Source organism: Acartia tonsa, chromosome 6, assembly GCF_053477335.1.
Source record: "Acartia tonsa isolate MP-2025a chromosome 6, ASM5347733v1, whole genome shotgun sequence".
In the NCBI taxonomy this organism is placed as follows: domain Eukaryota; kingdom Metazoa; phylum Arthropoda; class Copepoda; order Calanoida; family Acartiidae; genus Acartia; species Acartia tonsa.
In genome coordinates, this window is record NC_137265.1 from 9,205,992 (window position 1) to 9,231,185 (window position 25,194).

The following is a 25,194-nucleotide window of genomic DNA, read 5'->3' on the forward strand; positions in this document are numbered from 1 at the left end:
TTTGTCACTGACTTCACTAGCTTGTTACCCTTCATAGGAAAGTTGGAAGTGGTTGCACCATCTATTGCTAATGCAAAAAGAATTATATCATCTTTTGCATTTCTTGCTGAACTTGATTTGACCCATTGTTTTTGGCAAGGTAAAATGTCTCCCCAAGACAGTCAATACTTGGCTACTCCACATCCCTTTGGAGGCATCAGAGTTTACACTAGAGAACCTCAAGGTATTAGAAATGCCTCAGAACATAATTCTGAAAGACTTGCCAGAATCTTTGGGGACCTTGAACAACAAGGAAAGATGAGTAGAATGGCAGATGGACTCTATGTTGGAGGATCATCTCCAAAGGATTTGTTAGAAAATCTAAGATCTGTATTTCACAGAGCCAGACTATGTGGTCTCACATTCAAACCTTCAAAGATTGTTATCTGCCCTTTAAAAACAATTTTGTTTGGGTGGGAGAAGAATGGAAATCTATGGTCTCCCACTCCACATGTAGTAACCCCACTATCTCAAGCTCCACGGCCTAAGACTGTCAAACAACTGAGGGGTTTTATTGGAGCTTTCAGACAGCTTAGCTCTACAATTCCCAATTATTCAATGAAATTAGGAAAATTGGAAAAATATACTGGAGGCAAAGGCTCACGTGAATATGTAACTTGGAATCAAGACATGGTTTCTGAGTTTGAAGATGCCAAAGCCTCTTTGAATGACCTGAAAAGCATTGCCATCCCAACACCTGAGGACACATTACATATCTATCCAGATTTTAGTGAAAATGCTAATGCCATAGGTTCACACCTTATAATTCACAAACCTGGTAAGGAAATAACCAGGTTAAATGGTGGTTACTTCTCTGTTAGGTTGGAAGACTGCCAAACTAGATGGACCCCCTGTGAAAAGGAATGCTTAGGTATAAAACTTACCATTCAACATTTCAAGCCATACATTCAAAACTCCAAGAACAGGACCTATATCCATACTGACAACCTTATTTGTGTACAAGCTTGGAACAGACTTAAACAAGGACATATTTCCACATCATCCAAGGTTGCTTCATTTTTGTCGTCTATATCTGAAAACAATATAGAAATAGTACACTTTCCAGGGACCCAGACTAAGGTTGCTGACTTCAGCTCAAGAAATCCATTGCCATGCAACATATCAAGATGCCAGATATGTAATTATGCATTTGAACAGACCTCTATTGGGGACATTGCTTCAATTATGGCTATAACTGTTAACGACATTGAAGATGGAAATTACAAAATTCCACTTACTGAAAAACCAACATGGCTTAAACTACAGAAACAGGATGAAACACACAGGTTACTTTACAGACTCATAACATCAGGAGGACTTCAACCTGAACCTAAACTTAGAGGACACACAGATTTAAAAAGAATGTATAATCTCTACAAAAAAGGTTTATTGTCTATTGATCAATCAGGATTAATAACTGTGAAATACATTGATGGTTCATCAGGAGTGGAATATGATGCTATTTCAGTACCTAAGCAGCTTTATCCTGGCCTTGTTCAAAGTATTCACATTAAACTTTCACATCCATCTAAAAATCAGATGCATAAATTTCTCCACCGCTATTTCTTTTGTATTGGAGTCAATGAAACAGTGGACTCAATACATAATGCCTGTCAAATTTGTTCATCACTAGCAAAACTCCCTAAATTTGAAAACACATATACAACATCACATAGACCAACATTTGGATCATATTTCAGTGCTGATATTTTAGTTGATAATAATCAAAAAATCTTTGTCTGCAGAGAAAATCTTTCTCAATTTACAACAACAAAGATTATTGAGGATGAAACTTCTGTCTCAATCAGAGATGCTATCCTTTCGTGTGTCATGGAGTTCATCCCTCCAACTGGGACTGTGATTAGAGTGGACCCTGCTCCAGCTCACAAACTCCTATCTGTTGTAACGAATGATGATGTACTCAGAAAATTCAATATTCAATTAGAATTAGGGAGAGTGCATAATCCTAATAAGAATCCGATTGGGGAAAATGCAATTAAGGAGTTTCGTAAGGAACAACTAAAGTTAAACAAGAATGGTGGCCCTATAACTGAATCAGACAGAGCAATTATTACCTACAATATGAACCAAAGAATTAGATATAGAGGATTGTCTGCCAAAGAAATTTTACTAAGAAGGGAACTAATGACTAATGAAACAATACAACTTCAAGATGATGAACTTGCAGAAATACAATTTAAAGCAAGAAAAAGCTATAATGACAAACATAATAGTAAGGTTAATGCAGAAACTAATCTTGACTTTCATATTGGCGACAGAGTTTTTATAAAAAATGACAAGTCCAAATCAAGAGGGAGAGAAGAACATGTGATTACTAAATTATTTGAGAAAGATAACATCAAATGGGCAAAAATTCAAAAAATTGAAAAAGGTCTTAGATCAATTGATTATGATGTTCAATTAAACAACTTAGTACTTGTCTCAAATTGTTTTTCCAACACAGATGTAAAAAATGATGAAATAGATGAAGAAAATGAAATGCATGGATATAGTTCACAGGATATAGGTGTTGATGATAAACTGAAAAATATTATCACCAACCTTGAAAAGGAGATTCCGAAACAAAAAGGAAGACCCCCCAAACCTAAATATCCTGATTATATTGTAGATGATGCTATACCTGGTCCTTCTTGCATCAGAACTTTGAACAGTAAGTTAAAAACTGTTTCTAAACCTCCAACTCATGGCTGGGACCAAGAACAATGGTCCCAAATGCTGGATTTTGAGGATGATTTAGATTATACAGCAGGTATATCATCTATTGTTAATTTTGAATGTGCACATTTAGATCTGTCCTGGGACTTTGAGGAAATGCCCAAATTGGATGATCAGACTATTGCTGATTCAATTTCATTGAAAGACCTGTCAATGATTATTCCTGAATGGCCTACAAAATCTGATATAGATATCCACAGTGCTGCTGTTAAGATTCAACAGTCTTGGAGAAACTATAAGCGCAGGTCATCAACTAATCCTTTTCATCTAGAGACTGATCTTTCTTCAAATTCATCAGAGGATGACATATTTTGCTCCTTACAAAGCACTTTAAATGATCCCGATCTATTTGACTTCATGTCAAGCACTGTTGTTGAATGTGATGATTCTAAAAATGAGTCTCTGCAAATGGCATTTGAGAACCATGAACAAGACATAGTGAATGGTTTCCTAAACAATATTTCTTCTCCTGCATTTCAAGATTACCAATTTCCCACTCACACTAAAATTGATGAGAAAGAACCTACTCATACTAATAATGATGAGAAAGAACAATCTCATACTAATAGTGATGAGAAAGAACAAACTTATACTAATAGTGATGAGAAAGAACAAACTCACACTAATAGTGATGAGAAAGAACAATCTCATACTAATAGTGATACAAAAGAACAAACTTGTACTAATAATGATGAGAAAGAACAAACTCATACTAATAGTTATGAGAAAGAACAAACTCATGCTAATAGTTATGAGAAAGAACAAACTCATACTTATAATGATGAGAAAGAGCAAACTCATACTAATAGTGATGTAAAAGAACAAACTCATCAACATCTTTCCTTGAATATGTTAAATCAGAACATACAATACAGAAACACAGACTATCTATCCCAAAATACTCATGAGACTGACTGTTCTCATGTGAACCCTTGTAAAAATAGGATTGAAGGAAACCATATATATCCTATTGCCACTATAAATGATCCCAATTCTTCAATCTCTGTCAATGTTGTATGTGATGTCTCACCAGCTCTCAACCAATTAAACTTGCCAACAGACACAAACAAAGTTCAAGATGTTTCCAAAACTCTTGACCTCCTTAATAATTGTCCTAAAAGGAAATCACTTAGGCAAACTCAAAGACCTGATTACTATCACATGAATAAATATGGTAAGCAGGATCCAACAGAGAAAAATTGAAGAGGGAAGAAAGGAGGAACAGGACTGCGCAATATTAACTTAAACACTTTTCAGTGTTGTATTACTGTGACGAAGATTCAAGATCTGATATTTTACCTGACTAGACGCAGTCCTGCTCAAGATAATCAGGGGATACAAATATAACATGTACATTGTACTTTCTCTTACAAATGTTCATTGTGTACATATATATTTGTATTTCAGATAGATAGTCCACCTCTGGATATATTTACCTCACTCAGTGATAATAGAGTGACTGTGATAAAATGACCATCACCAGAATCAGTAGCTGAATCCTGTCCGCGATCTGACTGTTGTACCTTCTGCGTCTACCATCCTGGCAGAAGGCCAGGTCATCACCCAGTGTTGATCTGACCTGTCATTGCAACACGATCAGGTAGTGACTTTATTTGACGCACTTTCATGGTTGACAAAGTCAATTCTATGTCTAAGTAAAGGGTTAGGGTAAAGGGTATTTGGTTCATTATCATCAAAATAGAGATTGATTTCATTCCAAGGAATAAGAGAGGGGGTAGGATAAAATATAGTGAATTTTGTTTTGTTGGGATGTAATGACATTTGATTAGCCCTAAACCACTGGGAAATATTTTTGAGTTCTGCATTAACAAATTCAACAAGCTCATTCAGGTTTTTACCAGATGCTAATATAGTGGTGTCATCACAGAAGAGAAGGACTTTTAAAAGTGTTGTTTTAGGCAAGTCATTAAAAAATATAAGAAACAAAATAGGACCTAATATGCTACCTTGGGGCACTCCACTATCTATCTCTAATGGATCAGAATCAAAAAGGCCAAATTTAACAAATTGATTTCTACCTGTTAAATATGATTCAAACCAATTGAGCATATTGCCATGGATGCCAAATTTACGTAACTTCATCAGAAGAGTATTTTTGGGAACACAGTCAAAGGCTTTACGAATGTCACAAAAGATTCCAATTGTATACTCCTTGTTATTCATAGCGCACACATGGTTTAATGTGTTTTTATCTTTTTAGACTGATGACAAATCTCAAGTTGAAGAGAAGCTACAAATTTTATCATTTCATATTATGCCTATGCCTAAAGTTATAAATAGTCAACAGCAGCTAAAAAGTCATGTCTCTTTCCAGACTGTAAAATGGTCCGGGCTTAGTGCCTCTTAGTTATCACCTGGTTTCACAGTTATCCTGAAAAGTAGGCGGGCCAGGCTGACCGCCAAGCCTGGCGACGAGCCCGCCTAAAACCCGTGGAGGCTGGACACAGACAACATCTCTACCCAGACCAGGTGAGAGCTAATCTTATTTCCGTGGTGACAGCTCTTTCCTACACCCTTTCCAAGATGACTGCTAAAGTACCCTACCCCCGTCAGTTAACAAGCAATGAAACTTTGGACACTTTAACCCACTGGAAAAGTCATGTTCGAAATTACTTTAGAAGAGATGACAACATGAAAGTTTTTTTTGCAAGAGCGGCAAAATGGGACTGTTCAAAAAATAATTATGGATTTCAAGGGGAGGATGCAGCTGATAAAGCTGATAGTCTTGAAAGTCTTTTAGACACTATAGCTGGTTTTATGCCAGGTCCTTATCTTACGGCCCAAATAACGAAACACACCAAGGGTATTGAGGATGTTTTCAAATTAATCTGGAAGCATTATGATGTTGATCCTACACCTTCTACTTTTTTAGATTTTGATTCACTTAGCTTAGATAAAGAAGAGCGCTACATAGATTTGTTCTACCGGATGCTGTACCATACTGAACAACATTTGGTTACTGCTGGAACTGAAGTTGAAGGTGAAAAAGTTAATACTACAGAGCAGGTGACACATTCTCATAAAAACTTAGTGGCCCTTAACTGGCTTCAAAAAATCAACCCCAATTTAGTTGGCATTGTAAGGCTGGAGAAATCTAAAGATTTAAAAAATGGTCAACAGCTACATTCCCTTGTCCATGATATATCTAAAAACATTGATGATTGGCTCGTGAGACATGGAAAAACTAAGGATGGTGATAATGTAGTCAGAAATGTCAGATGGGATTCATCCCAAAGAGGCACTAGCCGCGGCCGTGGCTCGTTTAGAGGCAGATTCAGAGGATCTTACAATAGTAGACCTGGGTCAAATATGTTCTGTCCTGGGTGTAATTATTTGTCCAAAGAATTACATTTAAATGTCGATTTTGCTCACTTCCCTGCCCAGTGTCCAAGAAAAAGATCGGTCCTTAGGTTGTTAAAATTGGAAGAAGCCAACCTGGATGGAGAGGATAATCTGGACCAACCTGTGGAACCAGAACAGGATGATGATCAGGACACTTCTCCAGAAGGTAAAGATCTTTTTTCACAAAATGTTAATGCAAATGTAAGAAAAATATGGAAAGCTAAATCTCCTGAATTAGATGCATTTATTTTTGACACTAAAGTGAAAGCAATTATCGATGAAGGCAGCGAAATTTCAGCAATTAGTTCAGAATTACAATCAAAATTAAAATTACCTTTGTCTAGAACAGTAGAGTTGGCCAGGACAGCAGATCTGCAAAATTTAACAACAAGGGGAGAGACATCAGATGCCATTCAACTTAAGGTTCCTACTCTTCAAGGATTTACTCTATGGAGCCTCGGACAATGTCTAGTAATTGATAATTTAGGGTGTGATGTTTTAGTTGGTGAGCCTGCCAAAGTATTTAATAATATATGTACTAACCCCTCCCTCAAACAAGCAACATGTATTGATCAAAACAAAAATGTCAAAGTTGTTCCTTATTCAAAAAATGAATGCAATGTTTTCAAAGTTAATATTGAAAAAAAATCAACTGTTTACCCCAATGAAGTTTTCCATCTTGATGTACCTGAGCAATTTAAAAATTGTAAAGAACTTGTTGTTGAATCAGTTGAAAAATCAATCTGTCCCGAACCAACAATTGTAAATGTAAAAAATGGCAAAGTTATTCTGAAAAACAATTGTAATTATGCAGTTTCTGTCGATGCCGAAAATCCTCTGTATTTTACAAGTCTCAAAAAGATTTATGATATAAATAGTTCAAGTATGAAACAATTTGAAGCACCATGTTTTCCTGGCAATAATAATTCATTTGATTTAAATCAGGTTAAGCTTGACCCTGATAATATTTTATCTGATGATTGGAAAAACATTTTTATCGATATTTTATCAAATTTTACAGACATTTTGACAGATAAACCAGGAAGATACAATGGCTATTATGGACAGGTGCCCTGCTCCCTCACCATAACAGGTATGTTACCACCTTCTGTAAAGCCACGTCTACCAAACTACCCTGATGAAAAACTAAAAATTATGGCTAATTTAATGGACAAAATGGAGAAATGGGGAGTATTGGTCAAACCTGAAACTATTGGTGTTATTCCTACTCATGTACATCCGTGTATTTTAGTCCCTAAAGAAAATGGTTCTTTTAGACTAGTAACTGATTTTAGAAGTATTCAGTCAAATATTTTACAAATACCCACAATTATGCCTACAGTGGCAGATGCTATGAAAGACCTTGCCTTGTCAAATTTTCACATTGAACTTGATTTTAGTAATTATTACTGGCAGAATGCGATACCAAGAGAGGATAGTGAGAAGCTTGCAGTTGTACATCCTTATGGCGGCCTCCGTGTTTACACGGTTCTACCGCAAGGCCTGAGGAATAGTGCAGAATGGGGCAGTGAAATTTTAGCCAGAATTTACGGAGATTTGGTAAAAAATAAAATCTGTACCAGGATAGCAGATCAATTATATGTTTTAGGAGACACTCTGACGGAGGTAACTGAAAATTTTAAGGAGGTCTTAAAAAGAGCACAGCTAGCAGGTTTAACATTTAAACCAGAGAAAATTGTTATTTGTCCAAAGTCTACAGTTATTTTGGGTTGGAAGAAAATAAATCATGAATGGTTTCCCACAAATCATGTTTTATCCCCCCTTGCTCAAGCAGAACCCCCCTCAACAATAAAAAAATTGCGGGGATGGATTGGTGCCTATAGGCAAATAGCAAAAACAATCCCAAACCATTCAAGTGCCATACAAGTTTTTGAAAAAATGACTGGTGGTAAAAATTCGCGGGATAGGATAAATTGGTCCCCAGAACTTTTAGTTCAATTTGACAAAGCAAAAGATTCTGTAAAAACCGCTAAACCTATTTCTTTTCCTAGGCCATCAGATTCCCTACAAATCTATTCAGACTGGTCACAGGATGCAGATGCTGTTGGTGGTCGCCTTCTTATCATCAGAAAAGAAAAAGGTGAGCAAGTTACTTTGAATGGGGGCGAATTTTCATGCAGGCTTAAAGGGGCACAATCAAAATGGACTCCATGTGAGAAAGAATGTTTGGCCATTAAATTGTTAGTACAACATTTTCAACCCTTTATCCGTGAAAATAATAATATTACCACAATTTTCACGGACAACATAGTCACAGTACATGCATGGGCTGCCATCCAAAATGGTAAAATTTCGACGTCATCAAGGGTTGCCTCATTTGTCTCTACATTGTGTGAAAATAAGGTAAATATTGTTCACATTCCTGGAAACCAAACAATTTTAGCGGATTACAATTCTCGCCACCCTTCTATGTGTAATGAAACAAAATGTCAAATATGTAATTTCATAAATCAAGAAATAGATGATCATGATGTAATTATCAGAAATGTAACACAATTAGAATCCGCCCCCTTAGCTCAAAGAAAAGCATGGCTTGATTTGCAAAAAAAAGATCCCACACATGTTTCTTTATTCAAACTTATTCAAAATGGACAGGCCCCTGAAAAAAAATCTGGCAACAAATCGGTTAAATTATTACATAATTTATACAAAAGAGGTGTTTTAAATATTGCTAAAGATGGATTGATTCAAGTAAAACACCCGGATCTCGTTCATAACATTGAATATAATGCAATTTCTGTACCAGAAACCTATATCTCCCCTTTGGTTCAATCTTTACATATGAAACTCAATCATCCCTCTGCTTATCAATTGAACAAAATTATGTCTAGACAATATTATTGTTCAGGTTTGGCAACTGTGATTCAGCAAATATCAACATCTTGTAATACATGCATCAGGTTAAAAACATTGCCGAAAGAAATTCGTAATCACGCAACCTCTCCATCGGAAACTTTTGGTAAACATTTTTCCGCGGATGTCTTGATAGAAAAAGGACAGAAGATTTTGCTTTGTAGAGAAAAGTTGTCACAATACACCTTAACTAAGATTATTTTAGATGAAACTGCTGACACATTAGAAACGGCGCTGGTATCTCTGATTGCTGATTTGGTGCCGGAGGATGGAACAATTGTCCAGGTAGATGCTGCGACCGGATTTCAAGCTTTAGAAAATGGAAAAGGTAAATTTCTTTCCAAATTCAAAATTGAGTTAGATATTGGCCGGGTAACTAACAAACAAAAAAATCCAATTGCTGAAAATGCAATCAAAGAATTTCGCAAAGAATGGTTAAGATTAAAGCCAAATGGGGATTCTCTTACGGAAATTGATTTAGTAACAATCACATCTATAATTAATAATAGAATTAGGTCCAGTGGCTTAGCTCCCAAAGAAATTATGCTGAAACGTTCAAAACTTAATCATGAGTCAATTACTGTTAATGATAGCTCTGAAAGTCAAATGCAATTTGAAAGGAGAAAAAAGCATAATGATTATACAAAGTTGAAAGATTCGTTAACTTTAAACAAGCCTGCTACACCGGAGGTCAAAGTTGGGGATCTAGTCTACATAAAAAAAGATTTGTCAAAATCGAGAGGAAGGGAGGAATACATAGTCACAAAAATCTTTGTCAAAAATGATGAAATATTTCTGCTAATCAGAAAAACTGAAAAGCAATTCAGAAACAAAGATTATCTTGTCAAATTATCAGAAATCATTTTAGCCCCTTCTGTAAATATCAAAGAAAGTGATAATTGTAGTGAAAATGAAGAAGAAAGTTTTCAAGGTTTCCAGGAAAATATTACTTTAAATGCCAGAAACAAGTTACAAGAAATAACAAATAACATCAAAGATTCTTTGCCAACAGAAAAAGCTAGAGGTAGGCCTCGTATTTCTTATCCAGATTATATTAATCAACTTTCACAAGATGTCGTTGTTGATGAAGAGGATGAACAACTTTGTGGTTTTGATCATGAAGAAGTTACTGAAAGCAAACAAAGGAGAGAAAAACTTCAAACTATAATTCATGAAATGGAGGATTATTTGTCCTCTGATGATGATAGTGATGACTTCCAGGGCTTTACACAAACAGATTTAAGTGCTGCTAAGAATAAACTTACAAACCTAAAAAAAAGTATAAAAAAAGAATCAAACTTAAGATCTGTTAAAAACAAAACAAAGATTTCTGTTGAAAAATATCCGTGGAACCAAGAAGAATGGAGACAAATATTGGAAGAGGAAGATGAATTTGATGTTGACATAAAATTAGAAATATCAGATTTGTCGACAAATTTGTTAAAACAGCTGCCAAACTATGATGCAATGAATCTATCAATAGATGATTATTTCAAAGAAAATGCGGATTCCCTCACATTTGATGATACAGAATTTTTGTCGTTCAATGAAACAGGTGCTATATCAAAAACAACATTCAGAAGCAAGTCAGAAACAGATCCAAACCTGTTAGAAAAAATTCCTGTTGTTGAAGAAAGTGATTCTGACATAGAATTCAATGAAAACCTGGAACAAACAATGATCACTTCGTCCCCAATAAAATGGAGTCCACAAAAAATAAAATGTGACAAAGTTCAAAATCTTGATAAAGTTTTAGAAAGTTTAAATAAAAATAGTCCAGCACTACAGAAACCAGAGGAGGGCAGAGTTTATGATATGGATGAGATATTAAGTGATATTGAAAATCATTGTGAAATACGTGTTTCTTCACGCAGGACCAGGAGACATGACTATAAACAGGCAAATTCTAAAGGCTTTAGTTTTATGTGAAAAAAAGGACAGAGGAGAAAGGAGAAACCACGCACACATGGTTTAATGTGTTTTTATCTTTTTAGACTGATGACAAATCTCAAGTTGAAGAGAAGCTACAAATTTTATCATTTCATATTATGCCTATGCCTAAGGTTATAAATAGTCAACAGCAGCTAAAAAGTCATGTCTCTTTCCAGACTGTAAAATGGTCCGGGCTTAGTGCCTCTTAGTTATCACCTGGTTTCACAGTTATCCTGAAAAGTAGGCGGGCCAGGCTGACCGCCAAGCCTGGCGACGAGCCCGCCTAAAACCCGTGGAGGCTGGACACAGACAACATCTCTACCCAGACCAGGTGAGAGCTAATCTTATTTCCGTAGCTTTACTAACGTGATTAAGTAGGTGAATCATGGGATGAAATGTTGAGTTATTTGGCTGGAATCCAAATTGTAGTTCATCAATAAGATTATTTTCAGAAAGATATGCTTGCAAGTTAATAGCAATAAACTTTTTTAGAATTTTTGAAAATATAAGAAGTAGAGAAATTGGCCTGTAATCATTAAGATTAAAAGGGTCTCCACCCTTTTTGAAGACAGCAGTTACTTTTGCAATTTTAAATTGGTCAGGTACCGAACCAAGTTCAATTGATTTATTGAAAATATGGCATAAAGGATCTAAAATATAATGGACAACTTTTTTTAATAAGAATGATGAGATTCCAAGGTTGTCACAAGATTTTTTTATCTCAAAGTTATTAACAATTTCGGTTATATTTGCAGGTGTGATTGGGGGAATATTAAAAAGATTGCCAGATTCTTCAAGATAAGAATCAGGTGGTCTGTCAGTAGGTGGTATAGTCTGTCGAATATTAAGAGCAATACTAGAGAAATGCCTATTAAATGCCTGTCCTATGTTCTTTTCACCAAGAATGTCATTACCTTCAACAATAATTTTATCAGTTGTAAATTTTCTTTTTGAGTTCAAACCAGCTGCATCTTTAATAATTTGCCAACTCTTTTTAAGATTGTTTTGGTTGGAGACAAGAAGATTACTGTAATATAACTTTTTTGCAGTTTTTAAAACTTTGTTATAAATATTTTTATATTTAGTATACAATTCCTTATTCTCAGTTGTTGGAACTTTTGCTAATCTAGATTGTAATTCAAATTTCTTATTCCTAGACCTTAATATACCTTTGGTCATCCATTTTTGAATGAAGTGGTAATTTTTATTAAATCTGATTTCTTTAACAGGAAAGTTTTTCTCAAAAGAAGATTGAAATAAGTTTTGGAAAATAGCATAGCTTTCTGTAGGGTTATTTTTTTCAAAGACTTCATTAAAAGACAAATTACTTAAGTCATCTTTAAAGCTTTCAATATTATTGTCAGAAAAGACTCTGGTGGAAATTACTTTTGGGCTTGGCTTGTGTTTATTAGTGCTGATAAAATGAAAAGTTGAAAAGTGATCACTCAAATAAGTGGTTATTATTCCAGCAACCATTTGATCCTTAATATCATTTGTCCATATGTGGTCAATAAGTGTAGCTGTATTATTATGGGCTGACACTCTAGTAGGATTAGAGATCAGCTGCAGGAAGCCAGCGCTGAAGAGCATGCTGACGAAATCAGCTGTATAGTTATGTACATTGTAAGATAATAAATCTAGATTAAAATCTCCACAGAGAATAGCTTTACATTTTCTCTCATTAATAGAATCTAAAATACCTTGAAAATGTTCCAAAAAAAGCTCAATTTGCATATTAGGTGTGAGATTGTTTACACCAGTGCTAGGAGATCTGTAAAAATTACCAATAACAAGTTTTTTCTTGTTGTTAAATTCTAATTCAATAAATAAGCTTTCAATAATTTTTTCATGAAAAATGGAGTACTCATTTAGAACAGAGAAATTCAAAGATTTGTTAATATAATATGCTACCCCTCCACCAACGAAAGTTGATCTTGTTTTAAATACAATCGGATGATACAAAGATATTTCAAAAATGGATGGAATGACAATGGAGTAACTTTCTTGTATACAAATGATGTCAAAAATAACCCCTTTTTCTTTCCAAAAATAAATTAAATCAGAAAGGCTAGAAAATTTAGCATTTATGGATTGTAAATTTATACTTAAAATAGAAATGTTTTTAGAGTTATTAAATTTTTCACAAAATTGATCAGGAGAATAATATGAACTATCTAAGTCAATTTCTTTATAAATATCAAAATCTTCGTTGTCATCATATAACAATCTATGAAAATTGTTGTTACTTAAATTGTCTGTTCCAAGCCTATGGAATGTTTCATTCATTTATATTAGATCTAATAGTAGGAGAGAATAATAATCCCACACACACACACATACGTGGTAAAGTATACAGGTAAAAATGAAGGGGGAAAGAGTAATCAAAAGGGAAAAGGGGCGGGAGAAGGAGGGAGGAAGGAAATAATATATACATGTGAGAATAAAAAGGGTTGAATTTATCATTTACGGCTAAGAAATTATAGAAGTTTAGGGTGTCCGACAATTTTTTAAAATAAGTGATAAGGTTAAGTTATTAAATCAGATTTACATTAATTGAAGAATGTAGAGGAATTAAATTGTTACATGAAAAAAAAAGTAAAATTAAAAACTACATGGGGTAGAATTTTAAGATTAAAATGAAATTAATTCTTTCTATGAATCAGCATTAAAACGAGAACGAGCAAGATCATTATCATTTGGCAATAAACCTGTAGTTTTCACAACTTCACCTTTAGGAGCTCCATTAATCACATCTTGCCAGCCCTGATTTTCATTTAGAGAATTGATGCTGGCAGCTCCAGGACCATCTGAAGACTTCTGACTCCCATGGGCTCCACGACCTTTCCCAGCAGGCTGACCACCACGTCCACCAGGCTGCCCCCCACGTCCAGCAGGCTGCCCCCCACGTCCGACAGGCTGCCCCCCACGTCCACCAATCTGACTGCCACGCCCTCCAGATTCTCTACCTTCTCTGCCTGGACCTTTTGATCGCAATTGGCGATTGTTAGAGGGAAGATCTGCTCGGGTTTTTCTACTAGCTGCTGGATCATGAAGTGCAGCTACAGCATTATCAACAACAGCTGATGGCTCAATCCTTATATCATCTACAAAAAATACCTCAGAGTGCTCAGCTTCAGTAGTGCCATCTCTAGAGGCTGCCTGTCCTTTGCTATCAGCCAGGGAGAACCTAATGTTACCATCAAAAGCCCAAGCAGCCTTGACTCTAGCGTCTTCTTTCAAAGCTAAGAGATACTTGTGATTTCTAGCAGTTAGGTCAGGATAGGCAGAGTAATATTTTACCCCCATAGTGGCCTCAGCAGCAGTTGGATTCGGCATATATTGCCTCTTATATCTAAGGAAAAGATTTCTCATATACCTGGAAACAAATCTTATAATCATGGTTCTAGGTTGATTATTCTGTTTCCTACCAACAAAGTGACCATTTGAGAGAAGGTCAAAGCATTTGGGAACGCAGTCAAGCTTTTCAGGACCCCATTTAGTGTTCACATCAAGGACTTCAGGCTTAGGGGTAAGCTTTCTCAACACAGGTTCTATGACAGCATTATAAGCTGTTGTCATACAAGCTTCATCAGCTCCAACTTTTTTGACTAGATCAGAAGGCACAGATAGCCCATGTATCCTGACTGCCCAATTTCTTGCATACTGTTCGTTGCTATTGCAATATAGCTCTAGCTTAGAAACATTTGGTGGAGCTTTTTTTTCACTATCTTTAGCTTGGCATATAAGTTCAATGAGTTTTTCTGCTGTCACATTATGCTCAGTGAGAATCTTTGATAAATTCTCAATATTTTTATCACTTTGAATTTCAATGTTATTAGTCGCCATTTTAAAAATAGAAAATTGTTGGACACCCTAACACCAATAATTTCTATTTATAAGCAGGGTTGTCATATTGGGCGGGCGCTTTTGGGCGGGCGGTTTTGGGCCGCCCAATTTAAGTTCCTTTTGGGCAGTTTTGGGCACCCCCCTTTTAGGGGGAGAGAAAAAGGGGAGGGGGTTAAAAAAGAGGGGGGGCGGGCCTATATTGTGGGTGATATCTATAATACAAAGTAGAACGATGTCTGTCCGTCTGTCTGTCTGTCCCTTAAGATCTCGGTAACCACTGAACCGATCAGATTCTACTCTTCAGGGTATCTACCTATCGGTCCTGTGGTGGTTTTAAGCTATTTTTGTGGGGGTTGGGACACCCCCAAAAATGAAAATTTACCCCCCCAAAAATTTTTTTCTTCTAGAGAACACATTAGACTATGAGCAGCACCAGTAGTAATTTTCTTGAGAACACATTAGACTAGAACACAGTAATAGTGTCTGACTGATTATGACGTATCAAAAATTAGCCAATGAGAGGCCGTTATTGACCAAAGGTAAAATTTATAGTGGCCTCTCATTGGCTAATTTTTTTTGTTACGTCATAATCAGTCAGACACTATTACTGTGTTCATTAGACTATTTTTTTACGAATTTTGCGAATTCGTTATTTAATCGAGAAAATGTTTTCCTGCTGGGTAGGTGTGAAAATTTGCGATTCGTTCTGCTGGGTAAGTAATAGAAGATGTAATTATACCTCTTGGGGCAAAGCCCCTAGAGGCTAGGGGCGAAGCCGCTAGTCCTTATACTAAAGTAACAGGATGTGTGTATGTTTGTTTGTGTGTTTGTACCGAAGGATCTCGCTAACCGCTGAACCGATCGGGTTCTCCTTAACAGGGTAGCTTCTCATAGGTTCTGGGAAGGTTTATAACTATTTTGAGGGAGGGTACCACCACCCTAAGAGAAATCGCCCCTAGAAAAAACTTTTTTTTCATTTTTTTTAAACTAGAAACAAAAATTGGGGGGAGGAAACCCTCACAAAAAAAAATATTCCTCCCCCCCAATTTTTTTTTACTTTTTCTTTTTAAATCTGATATAATAATTGGATTATCAAATTTGACTCTCCCCTCATCAAGTGCCCCTAGAGGCCTTTAGGGCCGTAGCCGCTAGTTAACTATATAAATTAGTAAGCTTTTTTGTATCTAGAGAAGAATTTCGCTAACTGCTGAACCGATATGGTTCTCCTTTCCAGTGTAGCCTTTATAGGTCCTGAGGTGGTTTTAGGCTATTTTATTTCTAATAATAAGTCTAGGTATGGTTTTAAGCTATTTTCTATCCTTTTTATATGCTTTTTACGACATTTGCCCAAAAAGGGTGCCCAAAACCACTTTTGGGCGCCCAAAACCCGCCTAAAACCCTTTTGGGCAATTAGGCCGCCCAATATAAAAAAAAGTGCCCAATTCGACAACCCTGTTTATAAGTCATACAGGATATGTAGAAATATACGTCCGGTCAGTTCAGCGGTCAACTATCAACTTTAGATTTTTTACAGACAAAGGCTAATTAAAGTAGCATACCTACTTCTTTACACGAAAAGAAATCAAAGCAATATTACCAACTAGACTACCTAGGCATTTTTTAAGGATTTAAATATTGAAAAAAAGATATTCTAGCTAATATTTCGAATAAAAAAAACATTTTCTTTATCTAGTATCAAATTATCAAAATACGCCACTGAATTTCTTTTAAAAATCTCTTTACATTGCTCCAGCAAGAAATTAATAAAAATACCTTAGATCCAGATTTTTGTCCACCAACAAGAGTATTAACCCAGCCTCGCGACTTCAACTCTGACAAAAGACTACCTGGACCTGAAAGCATTTAATCACATGAAAGTTAGGCATTGCAATCTCATGAGATATATAAACCTGTGGTACATGTTGACTTTCATATAATAATCACGGGGGGATATATCAACCCTCCACTTTTCATTAAACGGAAAAGTAAAAGAATTTTTTTTAGTGGCGATTTTCTCAAATATTTTAAAATTTCCATGGACCTATGAGAAGCTTTACTGAAAAAAATGTGTGACGAAAGCCTAAGACTTGACAATAGACAATGTACACAATGACTGACCTTCATGTCCAATAAGATGACCCAGATAGCTGCCAGGACTAGACTTGTATTCACTACTCAGGTCAGGGATACCAAATGTTATGTTCAACTGTCTTATATCCTAGGAAGCCATTTTCATTTTTTAACATTTTATTGTTAAGGTATTGAATTATCATTCTCAGGTGCACAGATGATTTTAGTAAGGTATAATAGAAGCTGGAAATCATATGTAATTATTACATGATGATGACCTTGAAACTACCATTTCTAACCTAATAACACCAGTCAGAGGGGTAAATTCCTCCCCTGAGATTTTTTAATACATTAAAAATATAACCCCTCTATTCCTCATAAAAACCAAATACTTTTTAAAAATTATCAAGAAATTTTTCGTGGTTTAAATACTTAAGTTTGTATAACTATCCCAGGCCAGGAAAATAATATTCGTTAACAAGGAGAGAGGTAAAAAAGCAATCTAAGGCGTTTTTGGTAATGAACTATTACAAAATTTAAAAATACAGTAAAGTCACTTTTAATGTACAAAAAAATATAACCAAATGTTAAAAAATAATTTCCTTGACAGGCATAACATATGTTATTGTTCCGAGTTGATCTTCTTTAAACGGGGGATCTTCCCAACGCGGTACTTCAACCTAGTTAGAAAAGAAAGAAAAAAGTGGAGTAGGTAGGTAGCGCAGCTGAAAAATGTAAAAATAAGCATAAAAGTAAGGACACATGAAATTCTTATTGGTCATAGAACCTACAAACTAAATTTTGGACAAATGTTGCTCTAAAAAAGTAAAAATAAAGAGAGAAAAAAATACTTTGCAACTGATAAAATATATGTTGAATCATTTTTTTAAAATCAAAAGTCAGCTGTTTTGTGGTGCATTCTATTGACTTTGTACCTCAAGATTTTTCACTTCTGACATCATTTTCATAACAATTTCCTGCAAAGTGTCCAGATCCTAAAATATTATATATGTTGAGCATTTTTTTCCGAAATATTTAACTAAAAGAAAAAAGTAAATCGAGAATTAAATGATAAACAATTGATTATTCTTCATCTAATAATAGTAAAAAGTAAATAATAAGAGGATGGGTTGTTAGTTTCTTTAACGTCAGTGTCCCTTCCCTCAGTGGTAAAACAAAAAAAAATGACCCAAACATCACATGAATTCAAAATCGGCAAAGCAAAATAAAAATTAAACAGGAGATGTTTTTTCAGGCGGCAGCGTTGGTTGTTACCCCTATATTTCTTTGCACTTTAAAATAAAACCACTTTAAAGCACCTGCCAAGCCTAATCCTGGTGTAGTAACTCTATATTTTTTAGTTGATCTAAAAGTGAAACCTGTTTTCCAAGTACAACAAATCCCATGATGTTACTGCTGTACCAAGTGTTATGAAACTTCAACAACTCTTCTCGCACAGAAATGTTTTGCTCCTAGAAAATATTTTGTTAGTTCAAGATCCTATTACATAAAGTAGAAAAGTTTTTTTGCCTGTAGCTTAAGATTACGATAACCACTGAACCGACTTAGTTCATAATATTAGAGAAGCTTCAAATAGGCTGCTGCGTGGATTTAAACTTTTTATTTAGATTTGTGTCTTTGGAAGGTTTGATGACATTTCTATGATTTAGAGCCGTTAGAAACTTAGTATGATAATGTATAAAAGGAGATCTTTCTCATCTAGTTTCAAGTTTGCAATAGGTACTATATTTATTTCTAAAAGTCAAAATAAAAATATTATTTCTAAATGCCATTTATGTAAAAGAAAATTTTAGATTTTAAGTGCTCCTTGAGTTTTAAACATAATACCTAATCATTTATTTAGATATAATTATTAAATCACGGACATACCAAGCCATGTGAGTTACCTGTGCTACAAAAATATGCCATACCTTAGGAATGATATCTAGGGTTTGTGTGTTGCCTGTTCCAAACTTTGAAAAATCATGGGATGGATTGGCAAGTGTCTTTTCTAACTGGGATATACGCCAAGCGTCACTAAAAAGAAAGTTTTTATGTTACACCATCACAAACATTTCAAAAGTTTTAAGACCGCAAGATAAAGGCTTTCTTTGGTACTTTTCCTTTAATTGCCTACTGTGCAATGAAATACCTTACTCTTATTTTTGTAATAAATCTAAAAATGCGGTATATTAACGGTGCCTTAAGCCTGTAAGGATACAATACCATTTGCCCAATTTAATCTAAACTAATCCATCGTAAAGCATTAGTATGCTCGACTAAGCACTTTCAGGGAATTTGGCCTTTTTAAATGAAGTTGGACTTCAGAAAAGTTTAAGGGTGTAATTCTTGTCAAATAAGGTTATTCAGGTTATTCGAACAAGGGCAAATAATGTATTTTAACTCTTAGAAATCTTTGACTTTTACAATAAAAGGTCAAAATTTTCAATTATACTTATAGAGAACTACATGCTGACACAGAAATTCAAATTATACTGAATCACCTACTTTACCTATCCTTCATGGAACTACTTCAGCGTATAGGTACTTACTTTGGAATGTTTTTTTCATGTTCACTGTTGACTGCTTTCATTTCTCTTTCTGTAGCAGATTCAGTGAATAGGGGAGAGATAAAGAATTGACTAAACCTGAAACAAGAACAATAACCATTAGTTGCCAAATAACTACTTAACATTTTTGAGGAAATAAAAGAAGTAAACTGCAATCTACACAGTAGCATTATGCCTTTTTGTTTTTTTAAAACAAAATCAGATTGTGTTAAGATTTCAGTATCATATAACTCATATGTTGGTTTTAGGCTATTACATTTCCCCCTTTTCAAAGTAAATTCCCTGGACACTAGAAAGAAAGCAAATTCAATAAATATAAATTAATAGGTACCTTAAGCCTATGTTTCAACCCATTTAATGCCATGTTCATTTTGTTTTTTTATTCAATATCATTGTAAACATATAATTCATTTGTTAAATTTAGTGCTGCTGTTTTACTAACTATATCAAAAAGCTACCTATCTAAAGCGTCCTTTAGTTTATCAGGAGACACATCAAAATAATAATTTGTATGATCGGATGTCGTGAAGGCATTGAAACTTCCTCCGTTCTGGCTCAAATACTTGTTGTACTCATTCTCATCGGGATACCTGAAAAAAAGGCAAATTGTAACTAGTCACATACACAGAGATTGTTAAAGGGTTGATAAGTCTTAAGGGTGTGAAGATAATGATAAGATAGACCTTTTAATCTTCTTTATTAAGAATAAGATACATTTCTAGGTAGGTATTTAGAAAAAAGGATGGCTAATAGTAAGAATTCTCTAAAATCCCTTTCCTTTGTAGTTTATGGTATTAAGACAATGGGCGATAACTTGATCCTTACCCCTCATTATGTTTAATTTTTAATTACCTTTACTTAATATTGACACCATTGGTAGAAAAGTTTGGACACTGATAGATAATATAAGTCCTTTAATGAGACGATTCAAATATGAGCCTTTGGGTAGGTACATATATCATATAGTTTACGGTTCATTGTTTAGAGGAAAAACAAGACTTACTTTTTAGTTCCTAGAAAAAGCATATGTTCACAGAAATGTGCGAGGCCAGGAATATGTCTGGGATCACTCATAGAACCTATAAGAAAAAAAATGATGTAAGGGGGGGGGGAAGGAGGGGTTTAATGCAACCATCTTGTAATCAGTGATTAAATGGCACTTAGAATTCGAATTTCGATCTGAAATTTTGCATGAATAATCCTTGGTAGGTCTATTTTCCCTAAATCGAACAAAAAGTTTAAAAATTAACGGTTAACGGCTGGCGGCTCAGCCGTTTTGCCATTTTTTGCCAATCTTAAGAGCCTATTAGTCACGAAACCTATCTCCACATAATACTTTTTGTCGCTCAAAAACCTTATCAAACAGTTCTAGCCGGTAGCTGTTGGTACTAGAAATTTAAAAATGGTTATTGCTATCATTTAACATGAATTAAACCAAATACATGTTTTAAAATGTTGATTCCTACGTAATTAATGATGAATTTGCTCTAAAAATAGGCAAAAAACGGCTAAACGGCTAAACGGCTGAGCCGCCAGCCGTTACTTTTCCAACTTTTTTTTCAATTTAGGGAAAATAGATCTACCAAGGATTACTCATGAAAAATTTCAGATCTAAATTCGAATTCTAAGTGCCATTTAATCATTGATTACAAGATGGTTGCATTACCCCCCCCCCCCCCCGAAATGGAGAAGCTACTTTAAAATTAGGATGTCAAAAATGAAAAACAATTGTTAAAAACTAGTGTGCAAGCCAAATGAAATAACCTAGAAATTCTAGGATAGAAAAAAAATTGTACTTTGAACCCAAAAAATTTTTCCTAAGACTTGATACCTAGGTATACAATTTAGGACAATAAAATTTTGATATTTTTTCGTATTTAGGTACCTAGCTAAAATGAAAAAATATTTTGTTTTATCTACATATTCTTTTATACAACTTTAAGTAACTAACAATAAGGGAGGGTTATTTTTTCTGAAACAAAACTTTTCAGCCTCTGATAATGTTCTAGGAGTTCTTACCAATGTGAACATCCATGGCTGCTGCTGATTTGTCAGTTTCCGGATCAGAAATGAGTAAAACCTTCAACCCATTCTCAAGGACTATGCCGCGATAGAGCCTAAAATAAAATTAGGTTTAGTGTATTCTTGTCTATTTGTTTTACCCGAACGATTGTCACCAAAGTAACGAAACTTTGACAATTGAGTTATTGCACAGTAGAAAAGAAGTATACAAAAATGTTGTTCCTTTCTAGTTCCACTTATTTTTAGGAGCGAAGCTATTTTATAATCAACCTTGTCTGTCCGTCAGTTACCAAATAGGGAAAAATGATTTTTCTCGGCTGCAGTTTAAGATAGGCAGCTAAAACTTTAGAGAAGATTAGTATTAGCTGTGCTCTGCTTATCTTATATACATATTATTTTGTCCGTCTGTCATTCCTGCTCCAATACATGAACCCTTTTTTTCGTGAGTATTCGCGATTTTCTTTTTTTTCATATTCTCTATTTCTTTTTTAGCCCTATAACTTACTTAATCTGTTAGTCCATCTATAATTTGAAACTTAGCTACTGATGAATGTTTTCATCCTTGTTAAATATTATGCTTTAATATCATTGAATTCATGAAAAGTTTTTTAAGATATAGACAAAAGACAAAACTATGTATAATACCATTAAATATGCATTAATAATAACAAAATTTTCATTTTCCTTCAGCTTTGTACAAATTGACAAATGATACCTTTTATCTTGTTGAGATTTGGCTATGGAATCCGTAGATACTTTGATTCCCGGCATTATTCCGATCTAAAATTTTAGCTAATATAAAAATATGTTTCAGGGGTGGAGAATTAATAGTCAGAAAGATTTCGAAATGTTATACCATATCTTGAATACCTATGCAAGTTAAAATTGGTAAAAATTTCGAAATCTCAACTAAATACCACTTCTTCTTTTGATTCATAAATTACTTGATAATGATATAGTAAAAACAACAGAGGTGTATATATTCCACAAATGAAACTATTTCTTATTTTTACTAGGTATATTAGGAGGGGGGGGGGGGGGGGGAGGGGATTCAACTAGATTGGAAAATATACACCCCTAACCCCAGATAAACACAATCAAAACTTTTAATTTATAAGCATATGTAGGTATTCAATTTAAATGAAATTCTTTCATTTATGTATTTCTAATCCTTGTTTAGCTCATCACACAATTTTTTAAAATATTTTTTGACATTATACCTTACCTCATTTTAAAGTTAGTTAGGTACTTAGGTACCTACTCAAAAATAATCCTTTATGTTCAATCTTAAATATGTGGCAAACAAATAAAAACAACGAGGATATGTATTGTTAGTAGGTAGCATAACAACACTCAGATCAACTATGAACGCACCTTAGTCGCAGTTGATGTGGAGAAGCCAGAAGTTAACGTTGGGTTCTCGGCAAGATTTCTTAGGATTGGGTTCACAGAAACCTTGGACAATGACACGATCCATTAATTTCGTGCAAAGAAGGAAGAATTTTCACCACGTGAGCCAAAATAAGTTTTAGCATTAAAAGCCACATTTGCTAGATAGACATAAATCATAAAAAAAAAAAATAAGAAAGCAGCAATAAAGCAATAATTAAACACATTTTTAAATAATTTAACTGAACATAAAAACTACTCTACTCAATAATATTATAATTTAAGGTGTAATAACTTTAAAACAATGTAAAACATCTAATACATAATAACTCCATTGTTGGCTTTTAACCTTATATGATCATTCAAAGTGTAAGTTATTTCAACGATTATACAGTTGTTAAGGCATAACCAAGGGGGGTAAATAAGTCCAGTATAAATAATATATATTGGATAGTGCCAAAACCTTAAAACTTGAACCAGAACTGGAGCCATTAAATGCTGCAGTATGAACAGATTTTAGGTGACAACTGTTATAATATCTGGACTTTCCAACTAACAGTCTGTTTTTTTAATAGGATATATTTTTATTGAATTTTTAAGAAATAAGTAAATATGGTACTTTCGATGGCACTTTCTTGGATATGAATACATGGGAAATTTATTTAGTTAAACGTCATAATATCTACTTAAAGAATGTAGCTTAAAAGTGAAGCGTATGCTGAATTCAGATAATCGCTCTTTTTAAAGCAAAGCAATAAATCATATCATAATTTCAAAAAAAATAAAGTCTAGATGAACAATTCCTTAATTTAACTAATTGTAAGACAGTGTAGTAACAATCCGACTTTATTATTGGTCAGGAAATGGAAATATTATTAATGAAAAGGTTACTAATAGTTGAATTTCCTATGATTGAGCTTAGTGCTGGGAGATATTATTTTTGATATTATTGTGGTCGCTTGTAACGAAGAAATTAATAATATGTAACAAATCCTCTTTGTCATCTAGAAATTATTTTTCAAGTTATTTGGATTGACAATCTAGGGTAATAAATCTTTTATTCGAACCAAATATTTATAGGACAATCTACCATTTTATTTGAAGAAATATATCTATAATCCCTATCCTACTATGAAACTGAACTTTAGAACAAAATCTAGCTCCAAGAAACGTTGAATTAAATACCATTCTGTATTTATTTTAATATACTTCAATTTTTCATCTATGTAGATGTAATTTAGTAATTGTTCTGCTTATTTATTCTGAAATACAAATAATATTTTGAGATCTGGCATAATTTAATTCAATAAGAAAGTTATTTACATAAAAAAAAAATTTCTGCATTTTATAAAAGCATAGGATTTTACATAAAATTTAAAATCATATCTTATTATATAAAGTAGGTTTTCAGTCCTTTAAGATCTCTTTAACGTACTCCTGAACCATTAAATTTTCCTAGGTAATTTAAGGAAGCTTCACACATGGGGATTAGGCTGTTTTAATTTAGATTGCCTAGTCTTTTGAATTAATGGGATGGTTTTTAACTATTTTTCTGCCCCACCCCCCGGCCCTACGAATGAAGAGCCCATTGATTCACTGAACAAAAATAACTTAAAACATAAAAGGTTAGTTAGGTATAACAATCAATTTATTATTAATATTTATCCGGAGGAATCTTAAGGAATAGGACAATAGAGGATAAATTGGGTTACTCTACATTCCCAATGATTATTAAACAAATTCACCCCTTACTAAAGATTAAAATTTTCGGGACACTACTAACTAATTTGATACAACGAATAAAATAACGTGGTTATAAACTTTAGGTACCAGTGTAATTTACAGTCCAATGTCTTCTCCCTCACTAATTTTCAATTCTTTTATAAACTACGTCATAACAAAATTAGTTTTCTCTTTCTTATCTTTAAAATTATCTCTAAACGTATATAACATCTTCGATCCAAAATATTTCATCACTCGATCCAGCTAAATTAGTGAAATCCACTTCAAATAACTAACCCTTTACAATATAACGTCATAAAGAATACAAAAAAAACACATAAATAGAATGGGTTTGTGACAAAAATTGACTTTTATTGGCCTAGCACAACCATTGGTCTGTCTGCCTTGTATAATATTTGTGTGAATTATGAATAAGATAATCAGCTGATTTGGAAAGTGTACATAAAAATATGCCATAGACAAACTATAAACTAAGATGTCGTATTATTGTCATAGACAAAGTATAAACAAATAATTTTCGAAAGGAATTACTTACCTTTAAATTTTCTATGGAGAATTTATAAAAAATTGGAAGATTTTTTTTATTTTAAAATTGGAAGATTTTATCACT

At 34.0% G+C, this 25,194-nt stretch overlaps 2 protein-coding genes across 26 annotated transcripts in view; one reads left to right on the top strand and one right to left on the bottom strand.

Annotated features, from left to right (window-relative positions):
* The window catches only part of Ide (Insulin degrading metalloproteinase), a 62,796-nt gene extending 38,691 nt beyond the window's left edge, over window positions 1-24,105 (bottom strand). For all 14 annotated transcript variants that reach the window (XM_080163375.1, XM_080163373.1, XM_080163374.1 and 11 more), the window contains exons 1-14: window positions 23,968-24,105; window positions 23,305-23,401; window positions 22,827-22,907; window positions 22,168-22,232; window positions 21,450-21,547; window positions 20,434-20,509; window positions 19,889-20,020; window positions 19,413-19,508; window positions 18,792-18,897; window positions 18,240-18,332; window positions 17,796-17,855; window positions 17,461-17,540; window positions 16,909-17,006; window positions 16,564-16,643 (exon numbers count right to left, since the gene is read on the bottom strand). In XM_080163375.1, coding sequence (XP_080019501.1) covers window positions 16,564-16,643; window positions 16,909-17,006; window positions 17,461-17,540; window positions 17,796-17,855; window positions 18,240-18,332; window positions 18,792-18,897; window positions 19,413-19,508; window positions 19,889-20,020; window positions 20,434-20,509; window positions 21,450-21,547; window positions 22,168-22,232; window positions 22,827-22,907; window positions 23,305-23,401; window positions 23,968-24,029 — 1,224 coding nt within the window. In that variant the 5' untranslated portion in view covers window positions 24,030-24,105. The remainder of the gene's footprint in view (window positions 1-16,563; window positions 16,644-16,908; window positions 17,007-17,460; window positions 17,541-17,795; window positions 17,856-18,239; window positions 18,333-18,791; window positions 18,898-19,412; window positions 19,509-19,888; window positions 20,021-20,433; window positions 20,510-21,449; window positions 21,548-22,167; window positions 22,233-22,826; window positions 22,908-23,304; window positions 23,402-23,967) is intronic.
* LOC145321765 (uncharacterized) lies at window positions 4,954-11,984 on the top strand. Of its 12 annotated transcripts, none has more exons than XR_013880405.1 (4): window positions 4,954-7,231; window positions 8,151-8,239; window positions 9,218-9,340; window positions 9,522-9,641. XR_013880405.1 is itself a non-coding variant. In XM_080163357.1 (4 exons), exons 1-3 carry the CDS (start codon window positions 5,320-5,322, stop codon window positions 9,045-9,047), a joined length of 2,574 nt encoding a protein of 857 aa, XP_080019483.1. In that variant the 5' UTR covers window positions 4,954-5,319; the 3' UTR covers window positions 9,048-9,059; window positions 9,218-9,333. The 12 variants fall into 12 exon arrangements, 11 of the variants coding, with proteins under 11 accessions (XP_080019483.1, XP_080019486.1, XP_080019485.1 ...); XM_080163357.1 differs by lacking the exon at window positions 9,522-9,641 and adding an exon at window positions 9,008-9,059 and having other exon boundaries at window positions 4,954-7,764; window positions 9,218-9,333; XM_080163360.1 differs by lacking the exon at window positions 9,522-9,641 and adding an exon at window positions 9,008-9,059 and having other exon boundaries at window positions 9,218-9,333.
* Window positions 24,106-25,194: the final 1,089 nt, after the last annotated feature.

Bases quoted from the DNA above. Each gene is read 5' to 3' on its own strand.
- LOC145321765 (XM_080163350.1), top strand. From the start codon at position 5,320: ATGACTGCTAAAGTACCCTACCCCCGTCAGTTAACAAGCAATGAAACT. The intron at 9,341-9,917 runs GTAAATTTCTTT...TGATAATTGTAG, and splicing joins AGCTTTAGAAAATGGAAAAG to TGAAAATGAAGAAGAAAGTT.